This window comes from Heliangelus exortis, chromosome 11, assembly GCF_036169615.1.
Source record: "Heliangelus exortis chromosome 11, bHelExo1.hap1, whole genome shotgun sequence".
NCBI classification, from domain to species: domain Eukaryota; kingdom Metazoa; phylum Chordata; class Aves; order Apodiformes; family Trochilidae; genus Heliangelus; species Heliangelus exortis.
The window spans coordinates 9,562,770-9,585,004 of NC_092432.1; the positions used below are offsets into that span (position 1 = coordinate 9,562,770).

At 36.7% G+C, this 22,235-nt stretch overlaps 1 protein-coding gene across 8 annotated transcripts in view; it reads right to left on the bottom strand.

Annotated features, from left to right (window-relative positions):
- The window catches only part of ADAMTSL3 (ADAMTS like 3), a 176,268-nt gene that overhangs the window by 90,424 nt on the left and 63,609 nt on the right, over positions 1-22,235 (bottom strand). For all 8 annotated transcript variants that reach the window (XR_011727981.1, XM_071754418.1, XM_071754420.1 and 5 more), the window contains 2 exons: positions 4,953-5,080; positions 2,508-2,553 (listed from right to left, as the gene is read on the bottom strand). Coding sequence is in view for 7 of the 8 variants with exons in the window: in XM_071754418.1 (XP_071610519.1) it covers positions 2,508-2,553; positions 4,953-5,080 (174 nt within the window). In the remaining variant the exon portion in view is untranslated. The remainder of the gene's footprint in view (positions 1-2,507; positions 2,554-4,952; positions 5,081-22,235) is intronic.

A 22,235-nucleotide genomic window follows, 5' to 3' on the forward strand; every position in this document is an offset into this window, starting at 1 on the left:
TAGAATGTAACAGTATATACAAAAATGGAAAAAAAAAAAAAGGGGGGGGGGGCTAAGAAAGACTGAAAATCTCATTGAACAGCATATAATGAGTTGTTTATACAGTTTATTTCTCAAATATTTCTATAAGAAAAGCTGAAAGCATACACACAGTTTTAGAACACCAGATGCTTGGCCTCTCAGTTATGATAGGAAGATAAGTAGTCTATACATATGCCTTAATGTCAGCAATTATTTTGCTGCTAAGACCTTTCATTGATTTTTTTGATTGAAATATCACTAATATTATTCTGGAACTATGCTGGAGTTCAATGAACTTACTAATATTCTATTACAAATCCAGATGAAACCAATTTTCTGGTAAAATGATTCTTGTTCTTTTCATTAGAATGACACACATATTAAGTTGTGCTTCATTTGTACTCCTCAATATAGATGTTAGTGGTGTAACGTATCATGTAGCAAAATTACATTTGCAGACAACTTTACACAGTGTATATATAACTGAATGTCTCATGTGGTTAACAATAATGCCTACTAATATGGAGAGAAACTAGTTTAAACTCTGAATTTTCAAACCAAAATTTCACTCCTAAAGTGAGAAGCATTCATTAGAAATAATATTTTGGAGGAAATTATATAATTTGAAACAAGCCTGGGATAGTAGTCCCAGATTTACATTAGGTGCAAGTTCCTATTTTAAGGTTAAGTCAGGTCTAGTACTGGGACTGAATTCGGCGAAGCCAAATTTAAAGATCAACTGTATTAACAATGGAAATATCATGAAATGTATTTTTCTCAGGAGGTCTCCATTATCTGTCCCACAATCTAGGAAAAACCATTCCTGAGAGATTCTGGCTGTATCTGAACTAAAATGGAAACCTGATCCTTTTCAGACATGCCCCGAAAGCAGAACTGTAAAGGCAGCTTCCTGTCTGGAAATTAACATTTGAATCATCATAAATTCAAACAGACTCATACACAAGACGCTTGACACTTATCACCTCAGAATAACTCCTAAAGTTGAAAAACAGGCCCCAGTGACTTCAGAAAAACTCTCTGGGAGGATATGGTAATCATCTTCATTTTCTCCATGCTCATGCATGTGGCGTTTTTATTTAAGAGCTAAGGACATTGTACACCAAACTGTTGGGCCTTTTCTTCTGAAAGAGCAAGTGACAGGGTTTGTCTCCAGAATCTGTTTTTTGCATGCACTGGGCCTGATTCTTTAATCACTTCCACTCGTTTCTGCCAGCAGGAATTTAGGCTGTGAGCAACCACAGTGGAAAATATATCCCGCACTAAGGAGTGGAGTGTTAGAGCAATTCAAGGTGCTAGCAAGCCTTGTTCTTCAGGAGGGCAGAAGCCAACTGGCACAGAAGACACTGGAGGTGTGGCAAGCTCAAGAGTAGGAATGGCCAGTTCTTTTCTTCCAGGAGTTAGGGATTCAACATCCTCACCAGGCAACTTGCAGTGTCAGACCTCTCAGGGGAAACGTCACGCTGCACAGCTGCAGGCAGGAATCACAGGGCTGGCAGTGACATTAGTTTCACCTGCTCTTGCCCAAGGGAACCTCAGGCCTCACCTACTTAGGTGATGCTTTCTCCATACTTACTTATCTACCTTCTCTTCTGGAATAGGATTATATGAATGTCACATTGTACTGTAAAGGAGCCAGTGCAAGGGGGTGACTGCTGACCATAAACCACGCTGAATTATTGTGTTTGTACACATGCTCATTTGACCAACCGTGCCAGGTCCTGCATGAGCTGCATCTCTTGAACAGACTACAACATCTGGGGTGAAAGGCAGCAGCTGTTTAAACAGCACAAAGCATCACTACAAATCAGTTGAGCACAAGTCATGAAGTATGCTTCATGTGAGTGGTTTTCATAAAATATGTCTGTAAAAATAAAATGTTATTGCATCACAGTAACAGTGACCATATAGTGAAAACTCCAGCTTTACAACCAGTCACAGAAATTGTACCAGTGTACCCAAGTAAAAATGCTTTTGCATATAGATATATAAATATATGGGCTTAGGCAAGCTGAGGGAACATACAGAGTAATTATCCAGTTTAAGGTTTGAAAGAGACACAGTCTGTTCTACCTTCTTTGCTCACGTGAACAGTGCCACTGCATCAGTAAGACCACAAATGATGAAGAGCTCAGATTAATTCTTCATCTGAAAGACAGCACCACCAGGGAAAGCACTCTCAAGTTTAAGATGAGAACCAATTTCTTAATCCTCCAAAATGTGTAAGTTTCCCAATAAATGATATAAAACGCTCTGAATCACAATTGGCACTATAATTTCAAAAGAAAATGTCCATTTGGGAAACCTAAATTTGAGACCTGCTGGTGTCACACAGACTGAAACCTTAAAAGATTGTAATAATGATGGAAAGAAAATTACGCACCAGAAGTTTTTAAACAAGAAACAGACTTCTTAAGCTTTAACACATTGTTTGAATAAGTAAAAAATTATTTAAAGGCCAGACTCACATTACTACTGCAGGTTTTGTATCGAATATTCCGACCTTCACAGTTTCTGAAAAAGAATAAAAATGGTTACACTGAATAACAGCAAACACAACCCCTACCTGCTTTACAGCCACTTACTCTCCTCAAAATAAGATCTTTATTGCTACTGCCCTATCATAATTTGGACTTAAAATACAAGATTTAAATACAGAAGGGATCTGGGGACTCAACAGGTTACACTTCTGTCTCTCTTCAGAAATGAACGTGTGGTTTCCACTCTAATTCTAATTTACTGCAAACCTTATGAAAAACACATTTATCTTGTGAAAAAGATTTCATAAGACATTCCTAAGCCTCATCTGTGCCAACTTCAGCATAGCTACTCCACAATCCACAGGATGTAACCAGTGCAAAAGGGAATCAGGATATCTAAGCAATCCTTTAATCAAGCATAGGACTAATGAACATTAATTTTACTTTCTCCTATTTTGTTTAGGAAAGAAAAAAAACAGTCTCTAACCTTTTCTTTCTTCCAAAAACTAGTGCAGTACTTTTGAAGAACAGCATGTAATTTTACTGACCCAAAGCCACATGAAATATGAAATATTACAAATGAAATATGATACTCAAAGACTGCCTGCATTTCTAAGGTGCCCAATGCAAGTGAATCCTGAAATCCAGGTAATTCAGATCTTCAACAAAGCCTCTAGTTAGTAGCTGAAATAAGAGGCATATAATAAAGTCATGATTATTTATTATGGTCTCATAAATATGGGTATGTGTGGGTTCACACTTTTTTTAGGGACACAGCTTTCTAATTTCTCAAAAACTGAACAGCACTTTTGCACAGAGGAAGATACTCTGCTTCTTGAAAATGCCAAAATCAAACCCTTGAAAGAAATTAAAACACATTTCAAATGATTTGACAAGAAATTTGAACTAGTGATGTCTCTAAAATCTGGAATAAGAACTGTTTTAGAATGTTCCTTTTATGCCAAAAAGACCTGCCTTACATTAAAGAACACACAAACTTATAGCTGGTTATTTACAGCTGGGACTAAATTTTCTATGTTTTGCATGAAAATGGATTGCAAATATTAAGAATTCTTTACTATGTGTGAGGGATTGAAAAATGTAATTTGAAAAGGAAAAAGCAATGGATGCCTAGAGCAAGAGTTCAACCAGCTCAACTGAAGGTACAACCCTCCAGGCTCAAGATATTACATGTCTCAAATTTCCAACCTTTTGCAAGAATTATTGCATCACAACCTCCAAGTTAAAGATGTTTATGATAAAGTTTTCACATTTGTATGTAACAATTGCGTATTTCCTAGACATTACAACAATAATAAAACACAGAAAAACCCCCTTTAAATTACACATTTGTCAAGGTATGGAAAACACATGTTTTTCACAGGGAAACACATTAAAGATATTAATAAAACCACGGTGGAATTTATATTGCTACAGTTTATTGAGCTTGTTTCACAGGCCCTAACACACTGGTATAATATCACAGCTTCTTGATGGAAACATTACTTTTCTCAAAGATCATTGTGCCTTTTGCACTAGAATAAGCAGGCAGTGTTTTAATCAATCATCTTTACCTATGTATTTCATACAGTTTGCACTTAATGACCATATAATTCTCCAAGCCTTTTTTAAGGCTAAAATTTAGTTCCTGGGTGCTACCCTGTTTAACTTTAAAAATATCAACAAAATAGAAATTTAAACATAATCAGAATTTTTAAAAATGTTTACAAATAATTCAAGCAAAGCAAGCAATTATGGAGGCCAGCACAGAGGCCTTCTAGGCTGGTTGGGATTTCTTCTTGACTGAGTACAAGCCTTTGGCATTACTCATACATTTAGGACTGTAGCAACATGTCCTACATTAGTCCAGCTTTACTACTGAGGTAAATTGTTTTCACCACATACACTGTTCTCTTTAAGCCAGACTGAGGCTTATCCTCAGAAACATATGGCCAGCAGGACCACTGCACAGAAAGAACTGGCAGAGGAAAAGTTTGCTAACAGAAAACAGCATTTGATATTTCTGTTTGTCGAGTAAATCACATCCCACGAGAGAGAAGAGATGGAGGAGCCTGCACCTTCAGCACTATTTGAAGTAATGTTCAATGCAGGGTAATTTGTGTGCAGGTAGCTCACCATTTGCTTTATATTACAGTCACAGGGACTTCTCTCAGTCTTTTGATTGTGTTGAGTAAATTCTTATTATTCCAAACAAATAATAAAGAACACTAAAATTCCACCAGAGTTGAAGACTCAGATATTTATCTAACATATTACAAAAATATTTTAAAAGCAGGATTTCATAACACTTGATCTGTAAATGCAGGCCTTGGTTCCAGGAACAGAAGCAACAATGCTTCTCCACAGACACCATCAGAGAAGAGGGGAATATGGCAGAGCTGTAAAATAAATGCCCACAAGCATGTGGCTTACCTGCCATTTAAACACCTCCTCAGAGAGTAAGAGGCTCCCCCCCCACACGTCCTTGAGCAATCACTCCAGGCCCCCCAGGCATCCCAGGAGCCTTCCTTATCTTCATCAGAACGGGTAATTCTGGAGGTCTGAAGAAAATGGAGGATGGAGAGGAGAAAAAAAAACAACACTCATTAATTGACTTGGTTCCTGTTTTAATGCCTGGCATTAATAGCACTGTGCATGTCACTTCAGTGCTTAGTTACCATACCTCGAAGTTATTTACTGCTTTAATCTATTACAATTACATGGCAAAGGAAGCAGGCTTTGAAGATGCAGTGTATTTGGTGTGTTCCCTTCTGCCAACAGATTGCTGTGCCCAAATATGCTGCCATTCCTAACATACGGATGTCCAACACCCTCTGTAGGAACTACACAACTTGTATCAAGTAGTTGAAAGGCTTTTGGAAATCCTGACCAAAGAAGTTTCATATCCAGGGCTAATGATAGGACAAAAATCCCTTTTTAGCTCCTCAAGCATGTCTGTACTCAGCAGCAATACAGAAATTAAGCACTCCAAATCTTTTTTTGAAATGCATGCCCAGAACTGCAGTCAGGGAAGCAAACCAAGAATACAGCTTCATTACAAAAAGTGCTATTAATTTGAAAGAGATCAGCTCATCTTCAGCCATGAAGATAGTTGGCTTAAATAAAAGCCTAGTAAGCTTGAAGAGAAAATGGCAAGCAATACAACTGATCTGTTTGCAAAATGGCACCAGACAAGGAAAATAACATAATACCATGCTGTGTAGGCAAGGGGATTTGCTCCTAAATATAGTAAAACAAGCTTAAAAAAAAGAAATCACGTGCCACAGAAAATTGAGAGAACTGGCCTGCTTCTGTGAATGACCTGTTTGGACCCAACACTTTGGATGCATTCACACTGGAGTTGCAAGCATAATTATTGATCTAGAATCATTTTAGAAACCTAAGTGATAAATAGTTAAAATTAGCTACTCCTAAGCAGAATTAAGGGCTACACATTTTAAAGGCATCAACAAGAGAAGTCAGGCTTATTTAACAGCACTACTCCCCAAAGTTAAGCAGCTAACAAATGTCAATTCTTTGCAAGGATTTCCATCCTTTCCTCAAAAAAAATTGAACTTGTCCAAAAAAATTTGTTAATTAGAGGGTAAGCTATCTCCATTTGAGCAATAAACTGCAGAAGCTGGTCTAAACACATCAGTGGTTCCTTAACTTTTTCGCTCCTCTAAGTTTACAAATACTTACTGTAAAGTTTCAAAAGTGTACTCAGGACAATCTAATGTTGCAAAAATGATAGAGCCCAGCTCTGCCAAGATCCCCAAGGGATTTCCAAGCTGGCATTGGGTTTACTTTACATCAGAAGCCAACTGTGAAATGTCTGACATGTAAAATGGAACCAACTGCCTTCAGTCTTGAGCAAAACGAGCTCAGCACTTTCCAACAAATCACTCAGCACAAGAAAATAATGCAAGATGAACAAAAATCACTTCTTTCAAATTTATGAGTGCAAAATAAAAGTTTTTTCTCTGTAATCCCAAGGCAAATCATTGTTTTTCATGTTGGAAAATGATTTAATTTATGATATTAAAAAGTAATACAGGCCACTTTGTCTTTTAGAATAGTTTCTTCTGACAAAGTGACAATGCCTAAAATAATCCTAACTTCATCTTTGTATGAAAACAGCCACATTATATTACAGACAGAATGTCATCCAAAGCTCTAAACAATGCCCAGTTGTTCACTTACCAAACTGCTTTGATAAAAGCCATTGTTCTGAACTGTATCTAATTAAAAAGCTGTACATACTAGGATGATCAAAGCAGAAGCTTATGCCAACAAAGCCTTCTTCTGAATCACTGAGTAATTCAGTGCCCATGGTGTTGATTTAAACTCCAGTTAGTTGAAACTATTTGTCTCATGGGAAAGAGTTAAAAGCAGCTTGCACTGGTTTAGTAATTTACTAGCAAACTAATACTGATTTACTAGCTGTCTTATTTAATACACTCTACATATTACATTTGCCTACACCACGGTACCAAATTAAATAAAAATAAAGAAAATATCAACATTATGACTTAAATCAACAAAACCTTACAAGCTAATTTAGGAATTAAATCAAGAAGAAACTGCAAGTGGGCACAAAAGGGTGTTACTGTACCTCAGGATTGCACTTATGGGTTTTTTTCTTCAGTTTTTCTTGGCTTTATTGTCTTCAGTCATAATTCTAACATAGACTAGTAGTGAAGCTTTGCTCAACCATATTAGAAGTGTTTCCTGCTCTTTATGTAGAAATAGATAGTAAAAAGAGTGACAGTTCCATTGGATTCAGCTATCCCAGCAGGAGCTGTACCCACCCCAAAAACATCACATGTGAACACCAGGTGAGATGCAGGCAGAGTATTCAAAGATCCTATACAATGAACTCTACCAAAATTAGTTTCATATGATAAAGGTATTTTCAAACATTTCATCCCAATCTACGTATCCAACCTATAATTAAATTTTAAAGTAAGAAAAGAGAAAGTCATGACACTGCACACAGGTCTGGCCAAGGGTCACTAGAATAAGGGGACAAAGGAAAATAAACTACAAGTTTTGAAGCATTTGGTGACAAAGACACAGACTCAAAAATGGGGGTGACAGCATGCCAAGGTTTCCTCAAGGTCTGAGGGCCAGTAATGTGCAATCTGAGTCTCTGGTGATGACCCTTAACTGGTAGAGGCAGTCTTGTAAAGGTAGAACTTTACAGTTAAGGGTGGAACTGGTAGATTTGGGCACAAGGAAGAATGTTAGGGCCACTTGCTCTCTTTATATCCACAGCTCTGTTTCACTTCTGCCACAGTTGGGCAGATACTGCAGTACCATGTTTCTGCAAATTATTTGTGCATGTGTGTTTTCAGGCCATATTTGCCTTACAAAGTACTACTTGGAGTAACTGTGTATAGCAGCAGTGGGCACTGGGGCAAAATAAATGAAATCCATATGTTACTAGGTTTGATCATTAATCTCAAAAAAGGGGTTTTTTACTGTTACTTGTAACACCCAGTAAATAACAACAGCTACATTACACACATTACACAAATCAAACACAGTGCTGTTATATGAAGAAAAATTATTATTTGGCCAAACTTTTGTTTGGCTGTTATGAAAGATGACATAATTGTCTTGAATCTGCTCATGCAGACTTCAAAGGAGATGTGGTGCCAGAGAATGAAGGTCAGTTTATGCAGTTTTATTATTATTCAGACATCCATTACATAAGGCTTGGATATGTAAATGTTTAGCAAAGATTCAGCTTCTCAATAGAAATACTCTGTTACCTTAAATGTTTGTTTTCCAAAATTTTTAACATACACTTCTGCTTTAAATACAAACGCAAGCCAAATACACAGCATTTGACTCATGAGAATTATTGTAACAGAATGTGTAATGACAGAAACAAGAGACCTAACAACCAAATTCATCAGCAAGAGCTCCCAAGTGACAGTCCCTCTCCCACTTAGGTGTCACATCACAAACCATCCCAAATTCTGCCCTGTGATGTTCCCCTAAGCACTTTCCCAGAGCCAAGTGCCCAGTTCTGTCAGGTTCTAGAGGAGATTCAGTGCAAACTTTGGGCAGCCCAAGGCTGGTCAAATACATAAATTGCACTCAAACAGATTAAAGTTACGCGGCTCACAAAAAAAAAAAAAAAAAAAAAAAAAAAAAAGCCTCTGTGATAACAGGTAAGGCAAGGAAGATTTACCAATGTATCTGTTATTATACCAACATCACTGCAGCTTTCTGGGCGAGTGCTTTTTGGGTTTTCTCATGGCTTCTTATTAAAGTGGTTTGCATTAATCTGACAAGGCACGCCAAACTCCAAAAGAGAATCCCCAGAAGGAGTTACATTGGCACAGCTACATCATTCTGCTATTTAATAGCACATTGCTTATAACTGAATTTCTCCATACAAAAATTAGATTCTTCAGATTAAATTAATCCAAGTGAAAGAATCTATTGAAGGGTAGAAGCACCACTTTAGTCCCACCAAAGGCCTAAATTAAGCAATACCCAAAGCTCAGTACTGGCCCCTCTCCCAGGAGTGAATTTCATCCTTGATGGTGTTTTGAACAGAGATTAAGCTTTTCCTTTTTATTGCTTCTTCCCACTCTCACAACCCATAAATACTATTAACACTATCCTGACTTTCACACTCTTCCAAAGCACTAGGTCATGTTGCTGTTCCCTAACCCTGATGTGCAGCACTGCACTGTGCCATACCAACAATGGTTCCAAACAGAGGTAGTGCAAGGAGTTATGGCACTAAGGGGAAAATATCCTGCCCGAGTAGCTCTGTGATGTGTTTCCCAGATTCTTCTTTCCAGACACTACAATTGGTGGAAACAGTATCAGGTTGCACTGTTGACTGTATCCGTGGGCAGAGCACATAGCTGAAAGAACAAGTCCTTACCTGCAGAGGATCACTGGATATGGTGCTCAGCTTCAGAACTGAATCCCTCACTTTTATCTCTGCCTCTTAATGTCTGTGGCTTTGCAACAAACTATACTAGAAATCTTTTTTGCCTGCTAAAATCACACACAAAAATGATCTAAACCCCTCTTTTTTTCGACCTCAGTAAGGTGTAGAATGCCAATTGCATGATATCAAAAGCTATTTGAGCTGTGGCAGCAGCTAAATAGAAGTCAAACTTCTATTTGACTATCAGTCAAATAGAATCAGTCAAAACTGATTTCCAGACAAATAAGTATTAATGAGATTTTGTATTACCTGATTTTAGCTGAAAAATTTCCACGTGTTTCATTATGACAGGTTGCAAGACATTTCCTGATGTGTTTCTACTGTTGCTGTATGCATTATATATTACCTAATATAGCATTTTACATCATTAAGTTTAAGAAATCTTTTACTTATAGGTAGCAAAGTAAATTGTATATTATTCTTTATGTTAAAAAGGACACAGCTGGAATTATGAAATCCTGAAGAAAAAACAATGCTTCATTATTTTAGACTGATAAAAAACACCTGGGAGTAAACCTAGCTACTTTAAGCAGATGCTTAGAAGTAATTAGTTCTAAAATTACTAGCATTACTTCAGTCACATTAACCATTCTTTGCTCTTGGGCTTTCCACTGTGTCAGGGTGTCCACACACTGTGTCTGGTAACAAAAAGAGCGTTTCAGAAACACAAGCTGGTAACTCTCAGTGACAGACCAGGAGAATCACCAGCCAGAAATGAGCCAAAAGGCAAATGATGGACTTATTCATCTATATGAAAGAATACATCTGGAAGTTTAGTGCTTTCGGTGTTGAATTCTGCAATATATTTTCATTCTACAGCAGCTTTCAATCAATATGAGCTCAAGTTTTGGAAACTAAAATATGCAAAAGAGTCACACACAGGAAATATTTACAGCACAATTCATTTTGATACTAAATTGAAGGCAAATCCCAGCATGTTTTTCAGTATTATACTGCATCCAGATTTTCCATTGCCAGTGTGTTGCAAAATTTCATATTGACAACACAGGATTGCACTGCAGGAGTTGTTAGGACAAAGTTGGAGGTTTTGGCAGGTGGAGCAGGGATAGTTGAGGCTTCTGGCATCCAGGAAGGGATGAAATGTTGCTTGGCTGTTTGGCACCTCACTGAGGCTTTTGGCACAGAAAAGAGTCTGTTTCACCTCCTTCCTTCTTTGTGAGCAGTAACAGAGGGAACATTGAATTTGTAGGCTGGGAGAAGGAATTATGGTTCCCATCCCAGTAACTCAGCAGAAGGCACTACTATACCCAGCTCCTGTACTTACGCCTGCATCTAAGGGCAGCACCTACTTGTTGCTGCTAAAAGAATTAGCAGTGAAGTAGTTAAGATATAATTAAGTTGCAGTTTTTCAGTTTCTGAGTCAAATACACTGTTCAGAATATTTAAAAAAGAAAAAAAAAAAAAAAAAGCAACCAAAAAAACCACACCAAAACAAGAAAAAAACCCCAAAACCTAAATCACACACATTCTACTTTTACTCACTGCTGACAGGTGACCTACACTGAAACCCCAGGGTACATTTTTCCAGCCTAGCTTTTACTAGAGAAGCAGTTGCCTCTGTCCTTTCCTCTGCATGGCAGTGATCTGCTTTATTTTCTTGGGTGATATTCCAGAAATTATTATTTTTACAGATAAATGTCAAGCCAAGAGAGAAATGTTTTTTAAAACCCTGATAAGCACATTCCACACATAGAAATCACTGACAAGGCACCTGACAATCCAACCTTAGTTGCCCTGATTTTCATTCATACAGGCCAAAACAGAGCTGTATGAGCCCTCTATCTGCCTCATCTTCAATTGTAAATATTATCTCACATTCATAAGGAAGGAGCTTAAGTCCTGAGAACAGGGAGGAAGGGTAATAATCAACCTCGGTGAAGTCCAAACAGCCAGGCAGGAAGTCCATGTTTCTCTCATGGTGATCAAGACCAAGAATTTGAAAAAAAAATCATCCTGAGTTTTTGGTATTTCATTGTCATTTAAAAAGGCATGTGAATACAATAGCTGGAAATATATTAATTTGAATTCTCAAAACCTATCTTCTGAATCTGCCCCATCTGAAATGGAAATTATTCTTAAAAATTTGCACATGTAGCTGGCAAGCAACTCAAAAGCCATAGGCCTGGGGAAACACACACAGGTTCTGAAAGGGAACATACTCAAGCAAGCAATATCAATTGTACCATTCTTCCTCCAATTTCTCAATAGCCAGCCTGAGGCAAACACTTGCCACCACTTGAAAAGACAAAGGCAGAACTTTAAAATCAGCAAAAAGGAAGGAATGGGATGCTTTTAAAACTTATCAGTAACATGATGTTTCTGTTTTAGAATATCAATCATATTAACATTGCCAAAGAGGAACTTATAAATTATATCCTAGTAAATATAAAAATAAATTTTAAATTAAAACCAATTACATAATGTTCTCCACCATACGCTATAAATAAATACACAGTCCTTGAACTTGATTGTGCAAAGAAATCTTGTCACAAACATAGTAAGAACATTTTCATTTTCACACGTGCCAGTTAGAATAGTCTTAAAACTTTCTGATTGCAGCTTTTAAGATTATGCATTATGTCCACTTTACAGTGACAATCTGGCCTCAGAAAAAAGGAGGATCCAGCTGAGTACACAGCTGAGAACTAGATCTCAAGAGTCTAAAGTCTGATTACAGTGCCCCTTTTAGAGTGCTTCAGCCTCCTATTTTGCAACTATAAACATCATCCTTAATACTGTGTTTACCTCCAATAGGAACAAAATATGCAGGGAGAAACACAATCTTCAGGACATTTTGATATGTTAATTAGCTCTGGCCCTTTCTAAAAATCTGCATTAAAAACATTCCATTTATTTCCTGTAGTCCATAAGAGTATTAAGAATTCCTGCAAGCTTTACTGAATGCTCGTTCAAAATTTGCACCTGGATACACTGGGTTTTTCCACCTTCACACTGCATACCACATGTTCCTCATCCAGCATAAACAGTGTGATGGGTCAGCCAGAGTCCAATGTGCAGAATTCCTCAGGTGCATAATAGAAAAATAGATTCCAATTTCTGGGAAATGTATCTGGCATTAATTTTTTCAAATTACCTTATTAAATGTATTTGCAAATATCCAGATAGAGATGGTTTTAAGTAATTTGCCATGCAATTTTAAAACTGGCCTCAAAAGCTGAAAACTGCATCATTTCAGCATGTGCAGTGGAAAAAGAGCAACTGGTGACAAAGTAGGAGATTTCTACAAGCTTCCAGAGATCACACAGTGAGACTTTGGTTCCACTGTCAAATGTGCAAAATCTCAGACTTTTCTCTCTCATTTTTCCGTTTGTTTGGGTGTTTCCATATTCTGATGGACATGAAATTGAAATCATATTTCAATAATTACACATTTTTTAAATGTTTTTGAATCATGCTTTCCATGTAAAAAACAATACAAAACAAAAAATTCTAACATTTCTCTGCTAAGGGTCAGTTACCCATCTCAGACTCATCTCCTCTTGATAACAAACATGTGCCAGCTTAGGATCTCTTCATTTCCTTTTTGATCTTTTCATTTGCTGGAAAACCACCTGAGAGTAGCTGAGGAAGTCATTCCAGGGTAAGAAATCTATGACATGATATGAAGCCCGAGGTTAAAATCAACCAACAAGGTAGTTAACTTACACTTTATAAATAGGAGAAAAATGACAGGGGAGAGCACAGGGTGGGACTTCTTTTCCAGTCTACTGGTAAGCAGTAAGAACAGTGAGCAGGACAGACCCTGAAACAAAGCCAGGAACAGTCACCAAAATCACCATCAAATTTCAGTCCTGCTGTTTTGTGGTGCTCCTGGTGGTGTCTGCCCAAATTAAGACTGCAAACCCTGAAGTGCAGGAAAGGTTCTGCTTACATTCTGTGCACATGCAGCCTGAGTATGCCCGGATCCTGGTCCATGTGACAGGTTGAGATAATGGTGTCTGCTTGTTCCCACAACCTTACCAACGACTGTACTACTACACTGGGTTTGTTAAAGGGTTGATTTGCCAAGATGCTTGTATACAAGGCTTTAATACAGGTTATGGAAAAGTGAATGAAGAGGGAGTATGGGCATTTAAAATTACTTTTGTAATTAATACTGAAGTCCTTGACATTTAGGTGAAGTACATCTATGCACATGGTTTTGGAAGAAGATTCATGTTTTCTGTTTTTAATTGATTACAACAATCTTTTTGTCCTTTTTTAATAATTTGTTCAGAAGATTTACAATAACAAACACACTGAAGCCTGGCATTTTAAAATAAATAAATAAATAAATTGCTGCACCTCTGATTTTTAAAAGACCCCCCAGTACATTTCATACATTTAAAAAATTTGTTTAAAGTATTTTTTCTGACTTGAGACACCGTCTGCCAACTTCAAGCTAGAAGTAAAATTTTATGGCTAGCTGCCAAACCTATGAATTAAAGGAGTTTATAAGTGAAATACTGACACAAGTATAAACTGTAGCAAGAGCAGTCAGTATAGAAAAGTCTTTCCTGGGCATTTTTTGTCTACCCATAATCTGCAGTACTCATAACTCTGGATATTGGGATATTGCACTCTGGCCTGGCTCAAATTCAGTCAAAATTATCAGCATTGCCAGAAAGTTTGACAATTTAGCTACAGGTATTTATACCAGATTACTCAGGTGAGGCATCCAAACTTCTTATTTGTGAGCTAGAGATTTGACCCATGTCTCCTGACTCACCCTGCTATTTAACACTATACGTAGCACTTCTAATGGTAATATTTCTGTAAAAGTAATGCAAAGCAGATCACAGAACACAAGCAGATACACCTGGTAACTTAATGAATGTCAGAAGGAAAAATATTAAAGCCACATTGTTAGCTGAGAGCAATTATAAGAATCCTAATTTTCCTTTATATAAATGCAGAATTAGGTTCATAAATTTATAATTGATAGACATTATTTTATGTTGATGTATTTCTCACCCTTGATTTTTAAAGCAGATACCACACTGTATAGAGCCATTTAAATTTAAGACTTATTAAGCCCATAACTGAGAAGCAGTCTGACTGAAACTATTTCTGCCCAAAGTAAATCTAAAACTTGTCGGCCTGATCATGGTGCCTCTTTAGTGTGGCATAAATCAAATTTAAGATTAATTTTCTTCTCAGAGAAAACAGTTCTTGCCCATTTAACTGTGAGCTGATCTTTGGGTTATATTAAGCAATGCTATAACTGATCCAAAATCAAAATATAATTTTAGTGTTTCTTTTTATTACTCATGCTTAACTTAGAGACAAATTTAATATTTAAGTTTGCTCAGCTCAGCTTCACTGGCTCCAGCTGATTTCCTCCACTTGAAGAGCAGTTTAATTCATTGTTGTGAAGAGTTCACTTTACACAAAGGCAGCCTGACTTAGAGATGTTGTGAACTTTCTATGGTGGGTACCTGCACTGCTGAAATGTATCCTTAAGCTCCTTCTGCTGCTGTTCTGTCAAGAGTTTTTTGTTTGATTTTGTTAGATTGCTGGTTATTCACAGCAAAAAATGTTTACCAATTATGTTCTCTCCAACTTCCTCCTGCTGTGTTCTTTCACATACACCAAAACACACTCCAGTTCTTTTTAGAAGGTTTTTTTAGACAATTAAAATAAACATTAAGATGTCCTGCCTATATCACATCTTGCAGAAGATCCAAATATACAGAAGTTGCAAGTCAAAGCATCTTTTGAAGGCAGATTTTGGATATCACCTTCACCTTCATACAAGTAAAAAAAAAAAACAAAAAAAAAAACAACAGTGTTGCTGAGAGGAAATAAGAAAATCTTCAAAATTAAGCTTCATGTGTTCATGTGGAGAGGACAGTCTCCCAGAAAGGTAATTTATATGGGATTTAAAAATGTAATATTTTCTTGTCATTCCTTTCCACTTTGAGTCAAATAAAATATAATCCACTGAAACTCATTTCATATCTGGTGAATAGCTTCCCTTTTATAGACTTTCTAGCTTCCATCTTGGGGAGAAAAAGCTTGTCAAGGGAACAGTTGCAATAGCAGCACAAGTCTAGATCCTATTCCCAAAGAAGCAAAAGAAAAAATTCCACTGACTTCAAATAAAGGAAGAGCTTAATTACATATGTGGGATGTGGACATATATTTTGCCATTTGGAAAAATGTTAGCACCACTTGCTTTTTCTTCCATGTCCAAGTTTCTGGTTTTTAATTCTCCAAAGGCAGAATTATCCAATCAATAGCAGAAAAAGACAATTTCATCTATCTTGAGTTTGACTCTGACTTCATTCCAGATCTCTGCTACTGTGGATGTTTAAGCACAGCATCTTTAGCACGCGGCACAGGGTAACAGCCCAGGATATGGAATATGAGCATGACTCTTTCCATATCTGTTCAGTGCCAGTGTTTCCTACTATCAGCCCAATATTTTATGGTTATTGTATTAGCTTCACAGCAGTACTTTCTCAAGTTCTGTAGCCTGAAACCTCCATTAACAGATGCTAAATACAATAGTTGTTTTTCACTTTCAGATCTTGCGAAAGCCCATAAAAGTAAGTGGTCAGTTTGTCCAATTTTCTAAAGAAATTTTCCAAGATTTGAATGGGTAGCATATAAAACCACTAAAAATACTCTTGGCAGATCCTTCGTTTGGATTGTGTTCCTTCTGCCAAGCCAACTAATGAATAGCTTATTCCAAGATAGGACTTCCGCATGATTTTTTTGTAGTAAAGGTAAGAATATCTATTTATATAAATCTCTGGTTGCTTGTATTTGAAGGACTTAGAAGAGGAAGCAATTTTTGGCGTGGCTGGGTTTTTTGGTTCTTTTGGGGTTTTGGTTTTTTGTTTGCTTTTTTCTTTTTTATTAAAATTTTTTTTTTCTTCTTTTTTATTAAAAAGTATATTAGCATTTGGACTTGAGGAAAATTTGTATAAATATATCAACCAGAAAAGCTGGTCTTGGTTTTAATTCTGTATTATACCCATTTTATTTTGGTAAAATGAAAGATAACCAAAATATTACACCCAGACAGTTTTCGAATAAAGCTTGCTTTAAAAGTCATTGAAATAAATGGAAAGTATCTCACTGACTTTGTTGGACTTTGTATAGGACCTACAAGAACCACCTGAATTCCATTTTAGGTACAGCCAAACTAGAGACATGGATGTGATTTCTTATGCATATGGGCAGATAAAGATCAAAGAGGGGAAAAATCTCCTATATACTTTTCTCAAATTTATTTCTTCTACCAGTCTCCATTTATGAGTGTTCTGGCTATAAAGTAGGTATTTGGTTGGAGTCTAGAATTACACTTCTTTAAATATCCAAAAAAAAAAATCCTCTTAAGAACACTTTTTTTTTTTTCTTTTTTTGTCATAAGAGAAAGAAAACAACATCAGTTCTGGGTTATCCATTGAAGCCAAGTTGTTTCTCAGATACTATGAATTCCACCAGCCCAAAAAATAAGCTGCATTTGTTAGATGAATTATGATATTTTACTCTTGTTGCAAAGAGTTGTCAGTCACATTTTAGTTGCCAAAAGTCCTTTTATCATTTTACTCACTTTCCAGGTTAAATATGAAAATACTTGCACTGATATTAAAACAATTTTTGAGAAAATAGGAAATTTCTAAAAATTCTCCACACATGGATTTAACCAAATAGTATTTTTCAATATCTTTAGCCTAGAAAAGCTGGGGTTTTTTTGGCACGATAGATGTATCTTTCATGTCTTTACATGTATTCTGTATACACATTCATTTTGAAAATCGGAAACAACTTCCTGCTTGTTTGCACATTTTTTTCCTCCAAAATCCAAAAAGCTCTATTAGACCTGAGACCTGAGAAATCAATGAGATGTGAAGTCCATCATACACAGCTAACAGATTTTATAGCACCAGTTCACCCAGTCAGATTCCAAGCACTTTTGAATGTTTCATATTTTACTGCATTACCTATTTATCTTCAGGAAAATATACCCTCACAAAAAAAGGAAGTTTGTTTTCCTTTAAGAGATCTTGCTCACCAAGAGCAAGACTTGCTCAGTCAATTAAAATAATAAAATATAATCAGTTTAACATATTTATGTTACTGAGCACAAAGGGAAATCAGCACCCAATTTTTTTCTTCCCTGATGCACTGCATCTAACTTCCATGGCTTTTCCATACACACCATTCAAAATTATAAAATTATCTGTGTAGTATCTCATTGGTTCAAAAATAAAGAACTTTCTCAGTCTCTGTAAAGATGACAAATAGCCAGTGGTAAAAGTATATATTTGGCTTGTGATCTTCCCTTTCCCCCTTTATGTGCCCAAAGCCACAGCAGCAGCCCCAGAATAAAGAAAAACACAGGAAAATAACTACAATAAGTAAATGAGAGTTTTAAGAAGGTTTTGCAATCTTAGTCACCAAATGCATTTCAGAACAAGATAGATAAATATCTATTAGGAAATGCTGACTTGAAATTGATCCTGCCTTGGAAGAAGGGTTTCTTCCAGAGTCATTTTCTGTTTGATCTATATCAGACACTGAGGGAATGGAGAAGGGGGCAAAGATTTAGCTGCTCTGAATAAGCAATCAGGATTCTGAAAACAAAAGTAAGGAAGGAAAGGTCTACCACTGCTTTAATCCATAAGCTTTGCACTGATTCATATTTTGCTTGGAGACAAGATCCATCTCAGCTATCTGTTCTTTCCCAGATGTGAGTCCTGGTTTATGCCTGCCAGAAGGAACTCTCTTCCAAAATACACTATTTCAAAATATATTTCCCATTTTACACAGCATTCTTTGAATCATCCAGTTACCCTTTTTGTTCTACCTCTTTATCACATTGCATTTCCAAATTGTGTTTCTTATTTAACACAAAAGCAGTCTGAATAACATAAAGACAATTCTATAGTTCTGGAGACTAGCTACAAATACCTATTCCTAGGTGGTCTGTCTGGAAACAAATACATTGCATACCCAAAAACTACCTCTCCTTTGGGGCTTTTGAGCTTTCTGATGAACTGTTCCTGCCCAGTTTGGATCATTAATTTACACTGCCAAATCCTTATTCACACTACAACCAACCTATCTTAGATATTTTCTATCTTTACATATTTCCTGCTGGGTCACCACGGATTAGACAGTTTGCTTTAGAAACTACTTATAAAACATTAAGAACTATCATTAACACAGACAACAGCTGCTGGATCCAAATTCACCTTTCCTCTTTTGTTCCACCTCAGTTCTCACATTTGTACATGGCCATGCAGGATGTGGTGGGCTGTATTCTGTGCTGCACTTGAGAGCTCCGCAAGTCACAGGGGAAGTAAAAGGCATTTTCTAAATCTGAATTTGCTGTAGGGGCCATTCCCTTCCCTTCTGACACCTCTTCTTGCAGCAGGTCTCTGACCTTTCTCAAAACAGAAATTTTCCTGCTAGGCTTTGTATTTGTGCTGCATGCAGTCAGAGATCTACACCACTACTGAGCCAAAGACTTTCTACAGCCTTCCCTGCTGCTTTTTTTTTGATGCCCTGGGGCACCAGGTGAAGCAGGATTAGTCTTGCTGCTTTTATTTTGTTTCATTCAAGTAGTTTATTGCTTTTGATCACCCTGTCTCCTTCCTCTTAGACATCCACACTGCTAGAGGGATGGTTTTATACATCCATACATGATTGGTCTGAGACTTAGCTATACAATCACAATTCATATTAGATGCCAATAAAGGGTTTTAAAAATATAACTATGAAAACACGACAAGGATTTTAAATCTACTTTGTGTAATTTGGCTAAAGTTATCATGTTGCAAGGAAATCTATTCATAGGCAATCCTATGGGGGGTTTTTAGTCTAGTTCTCACCAGGGAATGTTTTGGAAGAAAAGTATAAAAAGACATTGTTTCCTTATTATATAATACTCCTGACTTACGCCAAGAATATTCTCATCGTAAGCGTGTTCATAATCTCAAAGACTGACACAGCTATTGCATTACTTATGTCTATATAAGTACGACTTCAAAAATATGATTCCTTGACAAGTTTTGAAAGGTGACTTACATGGGATAAAAAAGCTGTGTGCTTGTGTTTGCATTTCCGATTTGTAAATCCCATCTAGCAATTAAAAGATCTCAAGTGTGTCTGCCCAAACACAACATGAATACAAACCCAAGTCAGAGATGCACTGAGGCAAAATAGAGCCTTGCTGGAAGATAACTGTTGAGACACGACCAAATTTCTCCATCAAAAAAATTCATAAGTTAATTGTAAAACTGATCATGTCGTTAAAATAAATCTCATCTAAATTTTTAACTGTGGAAGTCTAATGAAGGGATTGGCAAATAAAAGAGCCTTGAAGTGTACCATCACACTGACTGTATTTTCATAAAATGGCATGAACATGACAACCATGGCAGCACATATATTCTCTCCTGGGAAACAGGAATAAAGAACTGATTTGTTGATTTAAAAGGGAGGATGGACATCTAGCCTGCCCATCAACCCTGACCTCTTATAACAGCAGCAATACAATTTACTCTTAATGCTTTACAGAGCAACATATGAGTTATGTTGTTTCTTCACAGTTTCTAGAGGAGAAAAAATAAGCACATCCTGAGTTGGACATAAGGGATACTTTTCAAGTCCACAGCTAAAATTTTTTATTATATGCCAAAACTAGTTCAGAAAGAAAGTTGTACAGTACTCCTTGACTAAAATAAAATCTTCCAGTATAGATACTTTGCCTCTGCCTATTGAATAAGATAATATTTGCATTTACAGTTAGGAACTAATTCAAATCTGCCTCTCAAAACAAGTTTGCAATAATGAGGCATTTTATTTAACTGACAGATGTCAGTGAGATTTCAGTCTATCAGTCTATCTCTTCATATAAAGTGAGGGAGCTGATAATTTACCAAGAGAACAGAGAAGTGCTAAATCAAAAAAGGCAGAAAGATCAAAAGTTACTTCCCTGTCTTTACCACACTGAATTAAAATGTTGTCCTTGCCCACCATGCAGAACAGGAGGCTCTTATGGTTTGATGGAGCTGGGCATAGGACAGCTTCCTTAACAAGACTCGTGAGTAAAGAAAACTAACTAGGATGCTTAGAGTTAATCCTTCCTTCTAGAAGAACGTGTGACAGCTTCAGAAAACATTCTTGTGTGTTTTATCTTTCTTCTTTAAAGGAATAATCTTTAAAATTGGAAGAAAACCTGCACAGTTTGAAGGCTTGTAACCTCATCATCACCAGTGCTTGGGTACCCTGAGTTACAGAGTTTAGCAGAATATGTTTGTGCTGTAGCTATTGTCCTGGTTTAGTGAGCTGCTAGAGGAGGGAGCTTTGTAGCAGAGAGGAAACCTCCACCTCCATCGTGCTGATTTTGACAAATAATTAAAGGCAGTAAAACTTACGTTGCATTTCCAAAAGTATTTTTCCCTCTCTTGCAATGCAGAAACATGCATGAAGAGAATGTTTTGGATTTCACTCTTGTTGCAATAACTGCTCCCCCCTCATTCAATTTTTTTTCTAGGCCGAGCTGAGAAATTGAAAAGCATCTTCAAGAAGAGAACAGAGAGTTCTGTGTCCATGATCACACCACACAGTGGTCTGGTAGCCCATCTGTGTCAGGCAGAGATGAAACCCCAGTGGAGCACTGACAGTAACCCAGCCTGTCACAACGTTAACCTCCCAAGTGGGAACAAGCATTGTATTTGAAATAAAATGCACGATTCCCTTTGCCAAGTCACCCCTATAACTGGCCCAGTTACTTTGCACATATCCCAGCAATGTTAGGGAAAAAAAAAAAAAAACTGCAGAAGACAGACTACGCCCTTCAGTAATTCAAAACCACAAAGCAAAGATATCCTGTTGTAACATACATGGTATTCAAGGATTATAATTTTTGCTTTCAGCCACCTTTCAACATATACCAAATGGAAGCAAAACTCATTCCAGAGTGTTCTGAAGCCAGTTTTGTGTCTCTCACAATTATGTTTGAAACCATAATGACAGATTACAGGAAATGAACATATGGACAGGGTGATTTATAAACACTTTTAAACAATGTAACTTTTATCAGTTCTGCTACATCAATCACAAATCTAGGAACAATTATTTTTTGTACATGATACTCTCAAGAGCAGTCGGGACAGGATTTGCTGACAGCCTATCTTAAAAACTGAATTATAAATTACATTCACTTTTTATGCCAAGGTAATGGTTCCATACAGATAAAGGAAATCATGGGCTTTTCACAAACAGAAAAGAGTAAGCAGAGAACCAAGGAAAACTTTTCTATGTACACCAACCAATAGATGCTCATGTCAAATAAATCTGATGCCACACTTTGACAAGAAGTGTGGCTGAGAAGATTAAAGCATTCAGTGTTTGGTAGACACCTGATCAGGTGCAGACAATTTTAAAATCAAGATTTATAAATTCAATAAAACATATACTAAAGCAATGTAAATAAGTGGCAGATTTCAAGTGACCCTTGCCAAGGAATCAACAAAATGAATTAGAAATTGGGGATAATTTCTGGTTAATAAATAAAAACAGGTATTGAGTAGTGAGTAAGAATAAGAAAACAATAACAGCTGCACTTATAAGATGGTGAAACTTTTGAAATATCCTCCACAATTCTGCTGGTGATATTTTAAAAAACTTGAAAAGCTGAAGGTCCAAAAAGTACTAAGATAAAAAGCCTAATGGCCAAGAAGTTCTTACCTACA